At 39.1% G+C, this 20,389-nt stretch overlaps 1 protein-coding gene across 1 annotated transcript in view; it reads left to right on the top strand.

Annotated features, from left to right (window-relative positions):
- The window catches only part of SUCLG2 (succinate-CoA ligase GDP-forming subunit beta), a 273,815-nt gene extending 267,304 nt beyond the window's left edge, over positions 1–6,511 (top strand). The window contains exon 11 of the mRNA XM_032867349.1: positions 5,431–6,511. Within this exon, the coding sequence (XP_032723240.1) occupies positions 5,431–5,546 (116 nt within the window). The 3' untranslated portion in view covers positions 5,547–6,511. The remainder of the gene's footprint in view (positions 1–5,430) is intronic.
- Positions 6,512–20,389: the final 13,878 nt, after the last annotated feature.

The following is a 20,389-nucleotide window of genomic DNA, read 5'->3' as shown; positions in this document are numbered from 1 at the left end:
CTGCTCTAGTTTGAGCATTGGGGGAGTGGTGACAAGGAAGGCGTCCCCAACAAAATGCCATTTAAACAGGTATCTCATGCTTAGCGAAATAAGTCAATCGGAGAAAGACAACTATCATATGATCTCCCTGATATGAGGGAGAGGAGATGCAACATGGGGGGTTAAGGGGGTAGGAGAAGAGTAAATGAAACAAGATGGGATTGGGAGGGAGACAAACCATAAGTGACTCTTAATCTCACAAAACAAACTGAGGGTTGATGGGGGGAGGGGGGTGGGGTTATGGACATTGGGGAGGGTATGTGCTATGGTGAGTGCTGTGAAGTGTGTAAACCTGGCGATTCACAGACCTGTACCCCTGGGGATAAAAATATATTATATGTTTATAAAAAATAAAATTAAAAAAAAAAAAAAAAACAGGTATCTCACAAACGTTTGGGTGTCAGCCGAGCAGAGAGAAGGCAAGAGTTCTAGGTGGAGGACTCAAGGCCAACGGCCCGGCATTTCTGCAGTTCACAAATTTCTAAATCAGTCACGTTTCCCCTTTCGGAATACCTGGTGCTAAGTTGTGTCCTGAACAAGGCGTTAGTTAAGGAACTGACTTAGTCAGGTTTCTTGGTTGCAAGGAAGAGAGACTAGTTCAAGTAGTATCAAAAACCTAAAATGGTCAAGAGCTGGTTTCATCCATAGCCATGGAAAGGAATACAGTTCTCAGAGTGGACAGGAGCCAGGATGCAGCTGGCCCCCAGGAGGAGGAAGCTGGGGCATGGAGGCCGTCCTCCGGAGCGTCCCTCCAGCAACCTATGCCCCTGACAGCACTCCTTTCTGCATGTTTGCACTGCCTTCCTCTCACATGCTTATTACTTAGAGCCGTGTATGTCCTCTCGGGGCTGCCCCGTTCTATTTCATGTATACTACCCATTCAGATTCTCAGCAAAGCAAATCTAACTGGACAAGCTAATGACCATCATCTGTATTTGGATCACCCCTGGATCAGGTGCAGTCGTGCTGTGGGGACAGTCCACATCTGCCTCCAGGCAAAGAACACCACGTGGTCCCTCCTCTAACAGGAGACTTGGGTAGGGTAGGTACAGCCAGACAGGGAGGTCGGAAAAAACGGACACTTGAGTTGTACCTGATCCCTGCTCTTAAGTATCATTGAAGTTTAGATGATCTCATGCGTGGGAAAGTGCTACAGATTTTAAATGTCAAACAGGAGTCACCAGGAAATCAAAAACTGAGTGGGAAGAACAAAGGATTTTGAGACTGAATCCTGCCAATCACTAAGCCTCAGTGCCCTTGGCCAAAAAAGTAAACAAATGAGTAAAAAGACCTCATTTATAAACACCTGATTCACAAGGTCTTTTAGAAACACGAAACTCACAAGTTCAAAGTCTCAAATAAAGCATTGTGGGAAGACTGAAAAACAAAGATTCTTTTTTTATTATCATCACTGTGATTACGATGATGATGATGTCATGTATTTATAAAAATTGTAAGAAGGGGTCATCCAAGGTTCAGCATCGATGTTTTAAGCATTAGGTCCAGAAGTCATTCAGACCAGTGCGAGATCAAGTTCAGTGTTTATTCCACTATTTCCTAGCTATTACTAGCCATGCTAGCTAGACTTTGACCTTTAACTTAATTGTGCCTCAGTCCTCCCCTCTGTAAAAGGAAAATAGGAACAGTAGCTATCTCAGAGTTGCCATTGAGGAACAAATGAACTAATATACTTGGGACCCTAGAACAATGCATGATACCTGCTAAGTGAGAGCTGCTATTATGGCTTTTGTTAATGTTACCACTCCTACTGGCACTGCTGATTCTTGTACCAGTCCAGTTACACAGAGAGAGCTTGACAGGCTTGGGCAAGATCTGTGTGCACAGAACTCTCACCAAAGGAAGGTAGAGTCAGCGATGAGGAACGTCCAGGCAGGTGAACCTGCATCTTGCTGCATGTGGTTCTTGGGGGCTGTCTGTTGAGATTGGAGACGCTCTGAAGAGAAAGGAAAGAGGGAGGAGAGCTTTTTTTTTTAATCCTAATTTAGATTTCTCCCCTGGCAGAGAACTCTAGCCCATGTCTCTGCTGAAGGAGATAGAAATGTATATATTTAACTTTCATTGACCTTGTGGTCCAAAGACCAATTCCATTCTGTGTCAGTCAGGACTTTGCTTCACATCGTGTCATGATTCCATGAAAGTCCTATGCACAGATTAATGTCAGAATCCCTTAGCCTTGCATTGAACACCTGCCACAGTCTGATCCTCTGTCCTACTTTTCAACCTCCGGGACCTTGCCTGAAACTTTACCAAATGAATCAGAATGAACACTGAGGTTGTATTAATGAAACAGTAAATCTTAATATCTGCATTAGTTAAGTAACAAATATGTAACAAATCGCCCTGAAATTTAACAGCTTAACACCAGGAAGGTTGTTGATAGTTTCTCTGGTAGCGAATCTGGGTGTGGCTTAGCTGGGTCCTTTGGCTCAAGGTCTCAAAGTGGCAGTCTAAGTGTCCGCCAGGGCTAGGGTCATGTCAGGACTCCTCTAGGGAAGGGTTGCTTCCAAACACACTCCTGTCGCTCTTGGCAGGATGCGGTACCTCGTGGGCTCTCAGACTGTAGGCCTCAGTTACTCCTTGGAGTTCAACTGGAAAGCAGTTCTGGGTCCCGTCCTTGCTGACTTTTGCATAGGACAGTCCGCAGTACGGCAGTTGGGTTCATCAGAATGAACAAAGAGTCAGAGGGAGCAAGAAAGAAGACATGGGCTTTTGTGACTTAGTCCTAGAGGTGACCTTTCGTCACTTTTGCTCTATTCTTATTCATTAGAAGCAAGTTGCTGGCTCCACCCACAGCCAAAGGGATTATACAGGGGCATGAGCACGCGGAGGTGGGGACTGATCATAGCAGAGCCACTTTTGGAAGCTGCCTACCACACTTAAAAAGTAACATGTCAGTTAAAGTAATGCTGGCTCCTGTAACAACAGAGAAACGCTGAAATGTGAGTCTTAACGTAATAGAATGTTCTTCCTCATTCATATAAAGGCTAAGAGGGTGAGTGAGTGGGGTGCTCTGCTCTACAGAATTATGATAGTATCCATGCTGAAGGAGTTGTTGCCATCTTCAAAAAGGTGTCTTGGCTGACAATGTTCCAGAGTGCAGACAGGGAAAACTGGGTAACTACAGAGGCTCATATTGGCAACTTTCATAGGTGTGTGTTTCATGTCCACTCACATGCCCTTGGCCAGAACTCAGTCATGTGATACCATGTAGATGCAAGAAGCCCTGGGAAATGTAGTTCCTGGTTGGGCAGCTTCCTCCTGGCACCAGCTGTCCCATATAGAAGAGAAGCATGAAACTTTGGTGGACAGCCAGGCAAGTCTGCCACAGACGCGCAGACAGACATTTATGAAATCCTTTCACATGTATTATTCCATTTGCTTCTCATCACAATCTGTGCTATCAGCATTATTATTCTCATTTTAAAGAGGAGGAGAGGTGGGGCATGGGGGGCAAAGGGAGAGGTAGAGAGAGAATTTTAAGCTGGCTGCATTCCCAGCACGACATAGGGCTGGATCTCACCACCCTGAGATCATGACCTGAGCCGAAATCAAGAGTTGGAACACTGAACCAACTGAGCCACCAAGGCTCCCCATTATTGTCATTTTATAGACAGGGAGACAGATTGGTCTATCTTTAGAACATGTAGGCTTGTATAATTAGGGCAAGCAGAGTTCAAGTTCTCATCTCTGTTGTGTCATCTGTGAAATAGGGACAGTAAGATCTAGGCACCATCATCGTAAAGATTTCATGTGCCGCTCACAAGTCATTTAGCATCATATCTGGAGTATGAAAGTGCTTAATGAGTATTAGTTATGGGGCAGATGATCCTAATGTTATGTCTGGAGATAAAGAATTTGAGACTCAAAGGAGTTACACAACTAATGCACAACAGAGCCAGAATGAGAAGCTGGAGATCTTAGATAACAACTTTCCTACCTTTTGAGTCATTGCTATCCACAGAGGCCATTCAGCAGATTGCTGTGGAAAACAGCAGTGAGTAAGCCTTGAACTAAAGACGCAGTGCCAAGTGTCCCCTTCCCCACCGCTGTGGGGACCCCAGGCTCCCAGGAGAATCAACACTATGTCACCTTGCTAGCACAGCTCTTCCTCTTTAACTCTGCCTTTGCCTCTTTGGATGAAACATTCTGACCGAGTGCCTCCTTTTTATTTGTACGCGTAGGTCCTCCAAGGCCTATATTTCAAGGTCTTTGTTTATAAATAGGCTCTGTCTTGCTAACTAGATAGAAGCATAGGAAATGATGTAAGATGAGGTATTTCATTAGACTCTTAAATTTTATCACATTTCTCCTACGGGCTCATTTGCTCTGAAAGAACAGAGAAGCAGTTTGCATGCTAAACAGTCAGCTGCAGAAGCATACCTTTGGGCAAGGGGGTTGAGGGTAGCTTGGCCTGCAGAAGCTACAAATCCAGCAGGAGTGGGACACCGAGACACCCCCTCAGAGGCTGCAGTGCTCTTTTTGGGTCCTCTGCCCTTTCTGTCAGACAGAGTGGGGAGGAAGCAAGAACAGAGGTGTGGAATACTGTCCTTCCCAAAGCAGTAGACCAGTGCCATCAGTGGGTGGATTCTCAGAACGTTAGCTGAGTGCCAACTCAGACCCTTCATTTCAAGAGGTCTTTAAGACAAATGACTTCTGGCATGGGCCAAACCTGCATGAAAGCCACTTGACTATAGATTATCAGCAAAAATTTCAGCTTTTATCAGTTAAAAAAAAAAATCCATTGGTCTCACGCAATTCCTATCTTTCATCTTGTTTTCTAGCCAGACCACCACTTGTTAGAGATCTTGCCACATCCTCTTCCCTGTCAACGACCTTGATTAAAACCTATAATTAATTCATTTCCTAGTGAAAAAGCTAGGGATTGGTCAGTCCTTGCATCTTCTTGTGTTACTTTCAATATTCTGTACCGTCCCATTCTTTTCCTTTAGATTCCGTATTCAGATTATTCAAGCAAGGGATGGATCCATTTCAGAGGATTTTCCTCTTTCAAACTAGTTGACTAAGTAGTCACTAGTTTTTCTTTGTTCACAGTCTTGTAAGAATCTTGCAAATCATTATTTGCATTTTTTTAAATGCCAGAAAAAATATAGGTAGCATCTTTTTATGCCAGGTATTTGAGGTAAAAAGAGCAAACAAAACAAAAACCATAAAACAAAAAAAGTATACTTGTCATCTGAATATATGTAAATAGCTAAATCTGGATCCTAAGAAGCTGAAACTGAATTTAATTAAATTGTGTTCATGAGACCTGGGCATTGCACAATTTCTGCTCGTAGGAAACTTCCCGGGGCACCACCTCCAGTTTCATTTCAGTGACTCTTCGTACCCCCCCCAACCCCCACCTTCTAGGAACCAATGTCCACGAGGCCCAGAACATTCTCAACAACAGTGGACTCCCCATTACTTCGGCCGTCGACTTGGAGGACGCAGCCAAGAAGTCTGTGGCCAGCGTGGCCAAGAAGTGACAGCTCTGTCCTGACCCCTTGGAGGAAGAAGTCCATTTTGCCAGAAAAAGTAATGTTTTTGTCATCACTGTGAAGGAAATGATTATCCCGTTGGGGGAAAAAGGAGAAAGGATGAGGCAGGGGATGAATCACTGTACCTAAGTTCTTAAATCTGCATATCTGCATTTTCTTGAATAAGACCGCTTGACAGCCAAACAATCTGATTTCACTTAGAACCTTTATCCATGTCCTGTTCTCATACTTTTCCATCATGGTAAGCCTGCTCAGTAGGCATGTTTCGCCAACTTTGGGGGAGCAGTCTATTTGGCCAAACAGTGTGTGTATATACACAGAATTTGAGAACAGACCTTGGTTCATTTACAACAATTTTACAACAATTTTTAATTAAAAAAAAATTGCATGCTGTAAAAAACTCAAGATTCCATTTGACAGACAATCAAAAAGGCACAACTAAGACATTCAGAAGTGTTGTGCACACTGCCACAGCTTCTACGAGTTTCTAATTCCAATGCTTAGAAAATCCCTGAATGTTCCAAAACATACTATCGTACAGTAGATGATCCACATTAATATCCCACATGTGTATTCGACTGTTTGCCTTAATATTGAATATACTGTTTACCTCACACTGAAAATACAGCCAGAAGCCTTATTTGTGATTTTGGCATAGAAGGGTCTATTTCAATGTCAAAACTGAAGAATGCTGATTCTTATGGAAATCTCCATAATTAAGTCATTTCAAGACAAGACCGCGCTGAAGATCAAATTCTGTTGTGTTGGTATCTTTTCTCCCTCTCTTGTCCGTCCAGAATCGACCAGCTGGGAAAATGTAATTGAGAGAATGTGGCTTTTTCTCATAATGTCCATTTCTGTGGTGGGAAGGAATTTGAATTGAGTCTTTGTTTAAATTTTGGTAAATTTTTATCTGTATGCAAATTTAAATAAAATTATGTTTTTTAAGCTCTGAGGGCTGTGTATTTCTCATTTTAGTCTATTTCATTCCTCAAACAGTTTTTCTTTTACATCTTAGGTATGACTTCAAAATTAGAGAATTTGGGTTGTTCTGGGATTATTTCAGTTCCGTTCAGCTTTGTCAACCACCATTTCTGTTAACAGATTTTGCAATGAAAGAATAAAAATTTTATATAAACCAGAAGCCCAGGTAAGTGTCACAGATGTCTAATGGGTTAAATTATGACTACAGTCTGCACCATGCTGAAGGAAATGTATACATGTAAACTTGTTCCATTTAGTGAGGCTCAGGTGCCAACATTAAAGTTTTTTCTTTTAGTGTAGAAATGTTTAGCAGGCCAAATTTTTCTGGTTTTTTGTTTTTTGTTTTTTTTTTTATCAGTTCACACTGTTCTCATAAATTTCACAGATGGACAACAGTTAAAAAGTCATCTTTTTCTAGCTCCATATTTTCCATGGAGAGAAAAACCATTCGATAAATCAGTCTTATGTCCTTTTTTAATCATTATGCAATGAATGCAAAATATTAATAATGTCTTTTTAGGTGTGTTTTGGTTCTTGATTGTGGATAACCAGTTAGTATGATGAAAGAAATAACATGTACATTGTCAGACAAAAATCAGCATATTTCTATTTTTTTGCCCTTTGTAAAAGCCCATGTTCCTATAACTGTGTATACTGTTGTTTCTAATGAATCCAATTTGGAGAAGGAGATAAAGGAATTAAGTCATTTATGTGATTATTGTCTAAAAGGATTAATAACAATCAAATAGTTCTTTATTTTCAAATAAGTGGTTATTTGTCAGAATTAAGGATTTTTTTCTCTCTTGGAAGGCCCAGGTGTCTGAGTTTATGTTGCTCACATGGTATCTTGCTGCCAAGCACAGCATAGTTTCTGTAAGTATTTGTAGAATGAATCACTGGTATGTGTGTGTCGACCCAGCCATTGTGACTGACGACACAGGGTAGAATCAGGGGTAGTTGGTGGTGTTGGTAGATCTGAAGTCCTCCAGATGTTACCTATGCCCGCATTCCCTACATTTCTGACCTTCCAGCTTCCCCTTCTAGTATGTCCACTGCACCATGTGTAAGAATCAACAGCAATTTCCTTTAAGTCAGATCAGTATTTTGGAAAGTTAGCCCTGTTCAAAGCAAGAATATCCATGAAAGGAGGTGACAGTCTCAACCCAGTCCTCAGTATGGAAGAAGCCTATGGAGCAGTATACACTTCTTACTTGAGCTGCTTTGCACATGGGATTTTAACTGATTTGCTGGTCTACCCATCATCCTCCATGTATCAACATTCACCTCTTTTCAGTTGATTAACGTATGGTATTTGTCCAGACTCTTGTCTGGCAAAAACCTAACTCAAGTTTAAGAAAAATGGGGGAGAACTGTTTTGCTCTTGTGATTACAAAAGTCAGAGGTTTTTGGTTACACTTAAGCTGGATCCAGACACTCAAAATCTCAGAACCCGGACTCTGCATCGCAGAACAGTTTGTCTCTCGTTGGCTTCATTCTCGTCCCATTTCCACAGGCTGGCAAAATGACCGCAGTTCGTGCCAGGTGTATATTCTCAAGTTGAACATAACTGAGAGAAAGAGAGGGAGCAGATGAGAAAGAGAGACTGAAAGGAAAGGAGGGAAGGAAAGAGGGGGAAGGAGGGGGAAAGAAAGGGAAGAAGAAAGAAAAGACTAAGGGAAAAGGAAGGAAGGAGGGAAGCTACTCTCTTCTGGGGATTAAAGAAACATCTCAGAATTAGGATAACTGACTCTTTTTGTCCAGGAAACAATAACTGAAACTGTCCTTCCAGCCAGGAGTTTACAGGGCTGTCATGAGTCCGCGTTAAATACCTACCTTGATGGCCTGAGGCTGAGACCAGCCTGACCCAACCTATCAGAGCTGAGAACGAGGGAAAGGGAGGTAGTTCCATCAGGAAAGCTGGAGATCTACTAAGAACAAACAGTGTATGCAGGGAAGGGAAAATAAGAGATGACAACCACAGTCATCAACCACAAAGCAATGAGGTGGAACAAATTACTCCATAAGGATGCTTCCAACTCTAGAATTTCATGGTTCTATTCTATTAATTTCTTATCATTTCTTTGAAGTACATTTTTACCCAGGCACACAAGGTAGTAGGTTTTTTTGTATAGATGTTACTTGAGTCATCTAAATATTTGACCTCAATTGGTTAGTCTTGAACAGTAATGTCCGTCTAAGAAATAACGATATTATGGCACTTAGCTCAATTTTGGTTTTGTATTTATGTTTCAATTCAATTCATAAATTAGCCAAATAGCCAGGAAACTTTAAAGGATCTGACTAGATCTGTGAATCATTTTTAATTAGTTCTTTTATGACTTATATGCTGTATACATCCCTCTCAATTTGCTGAGGGGGAAAATCATCCTAAAAAATTATACTGTTTTTTATTCAAGGTCTTAATAAAACTGGGAAGAAAAATTATGTTTTGACATTTCTAAATTAAACATTTAAAAGCCTGTGATCACTTGCAGGATATAATCTATGTTTAAAAAATTAAACTAAATGAAAAACATATAGCTGTGGTTTAAAAAAAAAAAAAGCAGTGTGGGGAAAAACAAGGAAGAATATGTTCTTACACATCCTTTTGGATCTGGAGTTGGCAAATTAAGATGTAAGGGGCTATTTTAGTAAATAAAGTTGTATTGGCACACAGCCATGCCTATTTATGTTCACATCGTTGATGGCTGTTTACATGCTATAATAGCAGAAGTTCACTGGTTGTGATAGAGAAGTTATGACCCTAAAATATGTATTACTTGGTTTTTTAACAGAAAAATTAACAGGTATATTCTAGTCATCTAGATAAAATATGCAGTATTACTCCAGAGTGACAGCAACAGATTATTTTTTCCGAACCAGGAAAAGGCAGACTTAGATATTAAAGTGAAATCAATGAGTAAGTAGGAAATGGGATCTCTGATCTTTCCTAAACCTTGGGAGAATTTAGTAGTCTACAAAAGGCCATTTGCCAATGAAAACTTATTCCATTATGTTAATTTTTTTCTTTTCATCACCACCAAAATTGCCTGCAGGTAGCTTGGTATGCTATTGAACATATGCTATTCTTTTTTTTTTTTTAAAGATTTTTATTTATTTATTTGACAGAGAGAGATCACAAGCAGGCAGAGAGAGAGGAGGAAGCAGGCTCCCTGCTGAGCAGAGAGCCCGATGCGGGGCTCGATCCCAGGACCCTGAGACCATGACCCAAGCCGAAGGCAGCGGCTTAACCCACTGAGCCACCCGGGCGCCCCTGAACATATGCTATTCTTAACTACTTACAGGTGTGTTGGAATAATATCAAATCATGGCTATGAATATCGAACTCCCAAAGAACTGAACCTATTGAGTCACCTCAGAGTGGTCCTCACTAGAGACTGTTGTGCGTAATTTAATCTTGGGGTCCTAGAATGATGAGAAAGCCAGAAAAAAAGTGATTTCAGTGCCCCTGATTCCCACAACTGCTGCAGAGGCATTAATTCCATTTTACCGTGGAAGAAACAGTCACATAATGAGATAAAAGTTGTTCTGCTAAAGTTGCACGATTAGTGGCAAAACATTTAGTGTTCTAGATTTCTGGTAAACCTATCACTTCCATGGCATCAGTGCCCAATAGAACTTTCTTCACTGACGGCAATGATAAGTATGGTGTTGTCCAGTATGTAGCTATAGCCACATATGACTTTTGAGCATTGAATTTTGAAGCCTATTTAACTTCAGTTAATACATGGCCACGTGTTGCCAGTAGCTACCATACTGGACAGCAGAGCTTTACAGTCTAAATCTAATGGGTTTTAGAATGCATCACTTTCACATCAGAGGACCTCATATTGATTGAGTGCTTACTATCTGCCAAGAACTTTACATATGTTGTCTTCATTAATCCCCTTAGCAACTCTATGTATCCATCATTCTTATTTTACATATGAGAACATTGTATCCCAGGGAAGGTAAGAATGACCACGAACACACAACTGCTATGTGGGTGGTCAAGATTAAGATTCTGATCTTCTGACTCCAAAGCCACTGCTCTTGGTTTCAAACTTGTCAGGACCCAAGTTTGTCATAGTTGTGCTGCTTATTGTCATAGATAATTTGAAAGAATGTTTGAGACAAAGATATTTAGCAAGTTGAGTTCTTGAATCAGTTTCCTTTTTGGTGTACCCCATACCTTGAAAAACAAAATTTAAAAGCTCAAAGGTCAACTTACACAACTGGACAAGTTGAATGGACTACAATGGTAAGGGCACCTTCCTGGTTTTGCACAGTTTATAAGGCAAGAGCCCTTTCCCAGGGACTTAATTCTAAGGGCCTTCTCACAATTCATTGCCTTCCCCAATATACAAAACCATGATTACCCAATAAGTCAAAAGGCAGGAGAAGTAAAAGCTGGAGACACCTATTATCACAACAATAGGAGGAAATTTTGTTAGCGACCATCGCCCTTCCTTTGGAGAACATTAGGTCCAGAAGTCTTGTCTTATATTTTGATATTTGAAATAGGCCAGTTGCAATTCTTTGGCACCTTATTTATGCCAAACTTAACAAATCCAAAATTAATTAGATTTCGTAGGCCAACTATGACAAAATACCCTTTTTTTCTTATTCCTCCCTTGTGTATGCAGTGGCAGTTAAAAAATGGGAGCTTGTTTATTTAATCCTTTTCCTACCTAGGGGAGAAAGAAATAAAGTCAAGTCATTAATGTAGTAATGTAGTAATCAATGTAGTAATCAATGTAGTAATGTAGTAATCAAGAGATCTGTTCTGCGGTCAGAGCTGGAGACAAACTGGAAGTTTTGAAAATTCTTATTTGGAGTTTGTTTTCAATTTTCTTTTAATGTTGAATATTTGTGTGCTCTGAGTCTTTATAATTATTTGCCCTGCACAGGAAAAAAAAAAGGAGAGGGGTGGAGGATTAGTTTTTAAAAGACCCTATATTAAAAGCATATGTTACAAACAATGCCTAAACTATACTTCATTAAAATTTTTTTAAAAATTGCAGAAAATTTTTGCAGAAAATTTTTCCAGAAAGTGGGAATGATTCAGATGTTTACAACTCATAAGTAGATAAATAAAATAGGGTCTATCTATGCAAAGGAATATTATTCATCCATTAAAAGGAATGAAGCACAGAAATGGTATAGTATGGGTGAACCTTGAAAGCACTACTAAATGAAAGAATCCATATTATATGATTTAATTTATAGGAAATGTCTAGAATGAATAAATCTGTAGAGGCATCATGTAGATTGTAGCTCCCAGGACTGGTGGGGAGAGGGGAATGAGGAGTGACTGTTAGGGGTACAGGGTTCTCTTCTGGGTTAAAATTATTAGACAGGGATGATGGTTGCAAAACTCTTTGAATATACTAAAAATCACTGAATTTTATAGTGTATAACTATGTCTCAAATCATTTTAGGTAGATGATGGATGGATCAATAGATGGGTAGATGGAAGACCTTGCATTAGGATTTCATGTGTTAATAAAAGCATAGGCTCAGTTTTATTTGCAGCTCTTGTCTCATTGTCTCATGGATGTAGTCATGTGACCCTACCAGTTGGTGCTCCTCTGTGTGTGTTCGTGGAAAGAATAATAGTATCCTTGCTTTCTGAATTTCAGTGAAAAATCTGTTACCCTTTGAAATATTTCTGAACCTCTGTCTATAAAAAATAAAGTCATTGTTTCCCCCCCAAAATACTGTCTTAGAACATTTAAGATTATTGTTCTATTTTCAATAACCACTCGTTTTATATGTTTTCCTTAGAGATTGCTTTTGAAAGTTGACTTTCATAAGGACTTTTTACATATTAATTAAGGTCCCTCTAACTTTCTGTTGTTTAGAATGTTACACAGTTTGTGTGAACACATTGATATTTGTAAGCTCTCAGAATATTGCATGTGGATTTCAGATATTTTTAAAATATTTGAATGCATTGAAATACATTACATTTTTCCATAGTTTTATTTTTAATTTTTTACAAAAGCCCAGTAACAATAAGAATTCGAATTAGTAAGATTGGCAAGAATATAGATAAATAGATATCCTCTTTAGTTTGGTAATTGCTATGTAGTCAATTAAACCTTTTAGGAGGGCAATTTTGGGGTACAGATTGACAGGCTTAAAAACGTTCATCACTGCACATCTGCTGGATGGTATCAGGTAAAACCAGAAGAGAGAACACCTGGGCTAATCTATTGGACTGCAGCAAAAGCTAGAAGCTCTGTGCTGAAGGCAGAAATGATCCCACCAGAGGGCATCTTTCCTCACCACCATTGTGAATGGTGACAGCATGTACTCCCAACTAGCTCGAGGTAACCCTTTCCTGGGATGCATAACAAAGTTGCAGAGGAGAGAGCATGCCATAATTCTTCTAACCAAGACTGCAGATGGGCCCAGTTTATGTGCACTTATCACCCCCACCCCCAGCATTCCCACTGCTAGCACACAGGCTCAGTAAAGGAGTCGGAATATCAATTTCAGCCCGCAGAGTGGTGGACAACTGCTCTCTGATAAGGTGGGCAGAGAACCAAATGGAATTTGCACAATACAACTTCAGAACAAAGAACAGAAAGACAGAGTGAGTTGTATTAATCTTGAGCAAGAAAAAAAGAAAGACATAGTAATGGAGAGAGGGAGGGAGAAAGAGAGAGGGGGCTCCACACATACAAATAATCTTTTTTGGAAAAGCATATATTCAAGAAATAGAAAAATAATTCCTTGAAAGACCTTCATGGTATAGAAGAACTTGAGAAGAGTATTAATTCAGTTAGTAAACAAAAACATTCTCAGACTGACTTAGAAACAAAGAAAGAAAAGACAGCTGAGAAAACCAATTAAGGACCAGAACAATATTCAAGAACTAATAAATAACTCACAAGGGTCAATAAATTTTAAATATCTTGCAATGCACAGGAGAACCGTACTCCTTCAGTGAAGAAATTTCCAGCCCCCATGTCAATAGTGTCAAGGCTGAGAAACCTGACTTAACTGCATTCGTTAACTTACCATAGTAAGTGTGGGTTTTGGTATAATTAAAATTAAAATACTAAAAAAAAAATGTTACCAAATTGAAAAACAAACAAACTGAAACACTAACATAAAATGAAAGATTTTTTATTCACAATGAATGCAGGGGGGAAATGAAGAAGTAAAAGCTATTAGGAGAAACCAGTCAGGATAATCCAACATGGGGTAATCCATGTCTTCGACACAGGGAAACCTACAACTGAGAATGTGTTAAGAATACAACAGGAAAAAATTTTATTGAAAAGATTGTGGAATTATGCCTAAATACTGAAAAAGAGCACTGTATTCCAGCAAGGATCAGTAACAAAAATTGATATTTTAAAGACAGAAATTCTCAACTTCAAGATAAAAGGAGAATCCTTCCCATTTCCTGACTGCACATGCAACTGAGAAAATATGAAAAGAAAGCATACTGGACTTTTATTTCTCTCCAGCCTCTCTTAATATCAGAACACAATGAAACACAAAAATCTTTAAAATTCATAGGGAAAGAAAGTGTTGCCCAAGAATATCTTAACCAACCAAATGAGCACTTTCATCATATTACTGTCTGTGAGAGAGAAAGACTGGGAATAACTTCAATATCTGAAAATAGTAAATTGAACAAATAAACTATATTCTATCTAAGCAATGGAATGCTATGTAGCCATTAAGAATGATGAAGTAGACAGGTTCATTTGTAGAAGAGTGCTCATATTATATGCTACAGAGTAGCCATAACAGAATAATATATATGATTATTTTTTAAAAATTTATCCATTATCCATTGTTTATATATGTATATATAGAAAATTGATCATAAGGATATAAACTAACTTTGCTAGGAAAATAGGTGTCTTGTTTTCATTTAACTTAATGGTTCTCAGCTGGGGACAGTTGTGCATGCCCCTCCTCTTCCCCCACCACCCCCCAGGGACATCTGGCAATATCTGAAGGCATTTTTGTCTATTACAGCTGGGAAAATGCCAGTCACTTCTAATAGCACCAAAGATGAAGCAGAACAGCCTCACATACAGAACAGCCCTCCACAACAAAAAAGTAGTCAGCTCAAAATCAATGATGCTGAGATTGAAAAATGCTGGTTTAATTGTATTTATGAATTTACTGCATAAATGTGGGTTACCAGTATAATAAAAATGAAGTTGCCAAGAGAAAATTACTACATAAAGTGAAACTGGAGAAGAGTTTGCTTAGTAGATGAATGTATTCAATTAATTGTATTTATTTATTAATTTATTAATTATAATTAATAAATTAATTTATTCTCTTGTTAGTGATCTTGGATTAATTTGCAATGCAAATCTCATATGAGTGCAAACTTATGTAAGTTATACTGTTATTTTAAATAACTTTCTCTTCGAGGAGAATATATATTACATTATGAAAGAAAAGAAAATATGATCAATACAGACCTTAAGTAAAAGTTGGTTTCTAAAATGGTCTATTTGAATAACATTTAAAAACCTCTTCATTCATTTTATGTTGTAGTGTCTCAGAATAAATGCTGGTTTTAGTCATAGACTTGGGATTGAAATAGTGATTCTCAAGGAGTATATATTTCATGGATATGCCCCCCAATTTTGTTCAATACGTAGAAATTATTTTTTGCTACACTATGAGTCATGATGTATTAATGGTGTGTTTCATGTTGTTTGAAATCCCTTAAATCTTTGAACTGTGGTGTCTAAAATTGTAATATTAGAAATCATGGCACATCAGGTTCCAGCGATGAATGCCAAACAGTGTGTGGTTCTATGTTGAGGCAGTTAGTGGGGGTAAAACTTGCTCCTTAGGAAGAAGCATAATATAAGGACCAGCCAGAACCTCAGACATACGACTGGATAGCGGAACATGGCAGAGCTTTGCCTCCTGCAGATACAAAATAGCATGTTCTAGGCAGTCAACAGTTCTTCCCAAACTGCAAAAGAGTGCTGGATGGGACCAAACTGCTGCTTGACGTTATTATCATCACTGATGCTCATGTTGTAAATATGGCTGATGAGTTTCTGGTTCTTCTGCATCTTTTCATCCCGAATCTAAAATTCTAGTACTTGAAAGTGCACCCTGAACACAAAATCTCTTCAGGATCACGGTCTCATCCCAGCATACGCCATTTTAAAATAGAGCTTGAGAAATGTAGCTAATTAAGCTTAATTCAAACAAATGTTTATCTAACATCTGCTCTTCCCTGGCAAGATGGCAGCTGCGGAGAGAAGACAGATTTAATAAAGACGGACCCTCTACTGAAGGAGTGGATAATCCAGATGTCCTTAGAACTACTCCCTGGAACTTGACAGGATTTTTAGATGTGATGGAAAGCGAAACACTGGAGAAACGTGGCAAGAGTTTCCCATCAATGATAATCATACCACGTGTTCTTGTAATGTTTATGTCAGTGTGAGGGATTCTGCATCTGTAGGGGCAGATTTCGTGCATTCAAAAGGTTTCTTAAAGATTTAAATTGGTATGAAAGTTAATAATTGAGTTATAAATTTTAAAGCCTACTTCCTAAAGTTATAGATCGTCTTATTCTATTTATAAATCCATCAAGTTTAACAGATCACTTTTAATAGGCCTTTGATTCATGCTTCTTTCTGTTTTTAAACTTAGTGAGATTCTTTTAAACATTCAAACTGTACAGATTTAGTAAATTCCATTTTATTTTTGAGCGTTCTCAATTTTATGACAGGCCATCCCAAACGCTTAATTATCATAAATCTAAAGTTAACAATGGTCATTCTTAAATTATATTAAATATGCTGAATTGTTTGTATACTTAGTTAAGATTTCAATTTAAAGTCTTGTCTTTATCAAGTGTTCACAGATGGTAGATTGGACACATGATCCTGACCTGTTCATCTCAACGTTACTTACATGTGATAAGTGCACAAAACGCCATATTTCACACAGAAGTATTAAACATGAGAGTGCCTTAAAGTTTTCTCTGCTTAACTCTGAGTCTTCCTGGGCTAGCTGCAGTTGTAATAGTTAGCTTTGGTCTGGACACAGGATGGGAAGACACTTCCTTACAGCCTGGGGAAGGTGGAATTGATGGTAGGTTCCCCGCTCATCATTTGCTGGCGTGGCTAGGGGTGGGTCACAGGTTTTTTTTGTGGTGTTTGGCCGAGGTAGAGAAGTGACAGTCTGAGTGTTACCTGTCTTGGTAGGCTGCTCTTCCTCTTGTCCTTTGTCTAGGGAGAACAGGCTTTTGTTGTGGCTTTTCTTGTCTCTACCCATCAGCATTTCAAGGTTGCCAGCTTTGCCAGCCCGAGGTCTGGAATATGCGGGGCAAAAAAACCCCAAGGAAACTCATTACTTTTTGCTCTTTGTTTCCTGAGAGCTCTAGGAGATCTCTTTTTCTTCACCTGTAAGACTCATCTTACTTAAGACATAATGTACCAGATTTATAGTTGTAGTTATTGGGAGAAAAGTGCCATCTATTCCATTTTCGCACAAACGCAAGACCCCCCCCCCTTAGACATTTCAACGGAGTTCGTTTAGGGGAAGGAAAAAAAATGCCATTGTTTTCTATAACATTTTTGCTAAGTTACTTATTTTTTAACCATTAAAATAATCATGCTTTGTGTTAAAAATTAGAAATGTAAAAAAATTTATTAAAAAGTTAGAAGCTTTCAGGGGCACCTGGGTGGCTCAGTTGGTGAAGCATTTGACTCTTGGTTTCGGCTCAGGTCATGATCTCCCGGTCATGAGATTGATCTCGGCTCTGGGGCTCTGAGTTCAGTGGGGAGTCTGCCTGAAGATTCTCTCCCTCAGGTCCCTTCCCACCTCTAAATTAAATAAATAAATTTTTAAAAAATTTAAAATCTTTCGTAACTCTACTGCCAATACTCAAATCCTGGTATGCTTTTTTCCCTTCATTTTTCAATGCCTAGAGAGAGAGACAGATTTGTTGTATGTTAAGGATTTTACTATGCATAGTTTTGTATCATCTTTCTTTTAACATTATATTACGGGCATTTTTGTAGCCACTATCACCTCTCCTTTAATTATTTTCTGAAAACAGAAACTCACATAAAAAAAAAGTGAGACAAAAAATTCTGTTAGTCATATATTCAGCATGCTCTCTACGTGGAGAGCATTCTCTGTTGAGAAATGTATTCTTATATAGTGGTACAGTAATGGGAATACACATTTCCAGGAAGAAGTAAAGCTTTATATATGCTCCTACATTTAATTACTCAATAAAATCTCATATTTGGAGGAGTTAGTATAAATGACCATGGAGACTCTAATGAACCCAGACATTAATTAGACATCTGTGAATTTCTGGGCCCTTTGAGAAAAATGAGCCTTTACTTGGCTCTATCCAAAGATTTATCCCAGTGGATAATATTTCAGAGTTCTAACTTAGTTTTCATTCTTGAATGAGCAAGAAATGTTCAATTTGAACTTGTGTCTTTGGTTGGGTTTCATTGGAAACAGAACCCAACCCAAAGATTCTTTTGCAAGTGATTTGCTGAGGTCAGTTCTCCAGAGGAGCATAAGGGACTAAGAGGAATGGCATAGTGTAAAGGAAAGGAGTAGACAAAGATGTGATTCCAGGGGAAGTCTAGCTCAGCATGGTCCCATGGGAGTTGTAGAACAGAAATGGCACCACAGAGGTTGTCTCACCCAGACAGGAACAGGCTGGGCTAGTCAATCCCTACATTGGTCAGCCATTGGTTGCAGGCTTCCCCTGGGGCAGAGCGTTGGTTTGGGTAATCTCTAAGTATCTCTGAATGAACCAACCATCACATAAGACCACGCCTCTAGAGAAGGATATAGATGTAAGTTGTTAACTATCAGCACCCACAGAAGGTGAGGATAGATACATCTGCTACAACTTCTTTCTTAATTCAGTAAAAATTAGTGCAAGTCATTATATTTGGTATTGTCCACTGCTTTAGTGCACACTGGAGAGCCAGGTAACAGCTGTGTCCTCTAAACTACTGGACTTTGCAATCTAGTCTAGGGGACAGACTTACCAATATTACAAAAATTAGAATGGAAGGCACTCTGATGTAAGGTAGCATAAATCTATTGTAAAGAAACTTTACTTAGTCCAGGATGGAAGGAAAAGCTTTTGAGCTGAGCACTGATGAATAAACATACACAACTAAGCAACTGACTAAGGTAAAGGAGTAGGGAGATAGAGAAGGAGCTGTGTATGCAGGAATCCCATGCTGGCACATTCCTTAAATAGACATATCTAATGTTGCTGAAGTATGGAGAGAAGGGGGAATGTCACTGACTGTTCTCAGTTGCCATGAGAATGCTGTATAACAAATCATCTCAAACTCAGTGGCTTAAAATAATAGGCATTTCTTTTGCTCCTGAGCTGAATCGGTGATTTACATTGTACTCTTGTTGGTTTGGCTCAAACGAACATGAGCTGGCTGATGGCTGATTCTAGGTTGACTTTGGCTGGGACACCTGGACATGTTGGCTCCATCCCACATATCTCATCCTTCAGCATCCTCGCTGGAGCATGTCCTCCGCACAATCTCAGAAGAGCAAGAACAAAACCAAAAACCAGCAAGCACTTTTTTGGCATCTGTTTTTGTCACAACTGCTAATATTCCATTAGCCAAAGCAGGTGACATGACCCCATTCAGACTCTAGATACTATAACTAAACTCCACTTCTTGATGAGAGTTGCTTAAAACACCATGAGCAAAAGACATAGATAGAAGAAAGCATGAAGAATTGGGTTATTAATAGAACAATCTAGTAACGTAAGTGGGCAGCAGCTGGACAATTTTGGACCTTACAGTCTGTATCAGAGTTGTTGGGGTGCACACAACTGTCCTTTTGCAAATCTGAGGCAGAAATCTGACATCTCTATCTCTTCAGTTCGGCCTGAGAAATTAACCCATGCCATCAGTTGCCTCATTTTCCTTTTCCAACTATAGGCCACAGTTGTATTTGTTCCACATAACCCCTCTCCTAAAGCATCTGTTCATGCCTTGTTCATGATCCACGGTTTCTTTTTCCCTTCCTGTACCACTTGATTTGGAATTTAATGTACATTTTGCATTCCTGTCAGAAGCTCAAAGTGATTTATACTCCATGCATTAACTAAGCTGTCAACTACTCCTTTGAGATAGTTCCGTATCACAATAGATGTTCAAGAGCTCTATAATAGAAAAGCATAATTACCATTTATAGGTGCAGCCCAGAGAGGTGCCAAGAGGTTCTTGAGTGATGTTTTCCCCCAGTATCTCAGAAGTCTATGACGGAACAATTGGACTCGAGAGTCCTGACTTCTAGTCTGGGCTCTATTATAGTCACTCTGTTCTGTTTTTTAAAGAAAATCTTGTATGTAGTTTCTATTTCTGTCTGGAGATAAGAAAATTCATCTGTTTCATGCTGCCTTATCCAAATGTCAGCAATCTGAGGGGACCATGGGGTTGTTTTCCTAGCAAATGAGGGAAAGACATTAAAAAAAAAAAAAAAAGTGTGGTCTTCGTAGCTTGCATGCTCCTCCAGTAAGAGAAGAACCAGCAATACCAATGTTCTATCAATGAGTGGGAGTAACAGGGCATTACCGAGTCCATAACCTACAAGAAAAAAATCGTAAGAATCTATGACTCCAATTTCAAGTACTGTTATGAAAAACAAGGAAGTTGTGTGTACTTAAAGTAAGAAACAGAAAACCCCAATGAGAATATAACTACTTTCCAAGAGCATGTCGCTCACCAAAATCTGAATAAGCAGGCTACTGGCATTTTTTTATGTTAAAAGTTTATTTTGCAAGGAAACCTTTGTAGAAGTACTTTCATAAAGGTAATGGCTAT

This window comes from Lontra canadensis, unplaced genomic scaffold (assembly GCF_010015895.1).
Source record: "Lontra canadensis isolate GAN:19392208 unplaced genomic scaffold, GSC_riverotter_1.0 scaffold34, whole genome shotgun sequence".
NCBI classification, from domain to species: domain Eukaryota; kingdom Metazoa; phylum Chordata; class Mammalia; order Carnivora; family Mustelidae; genus Lontra; species Lontra canadensis.
This window is presented reverse-complemented; position numbering and strand designations above follow the sequence as displayed.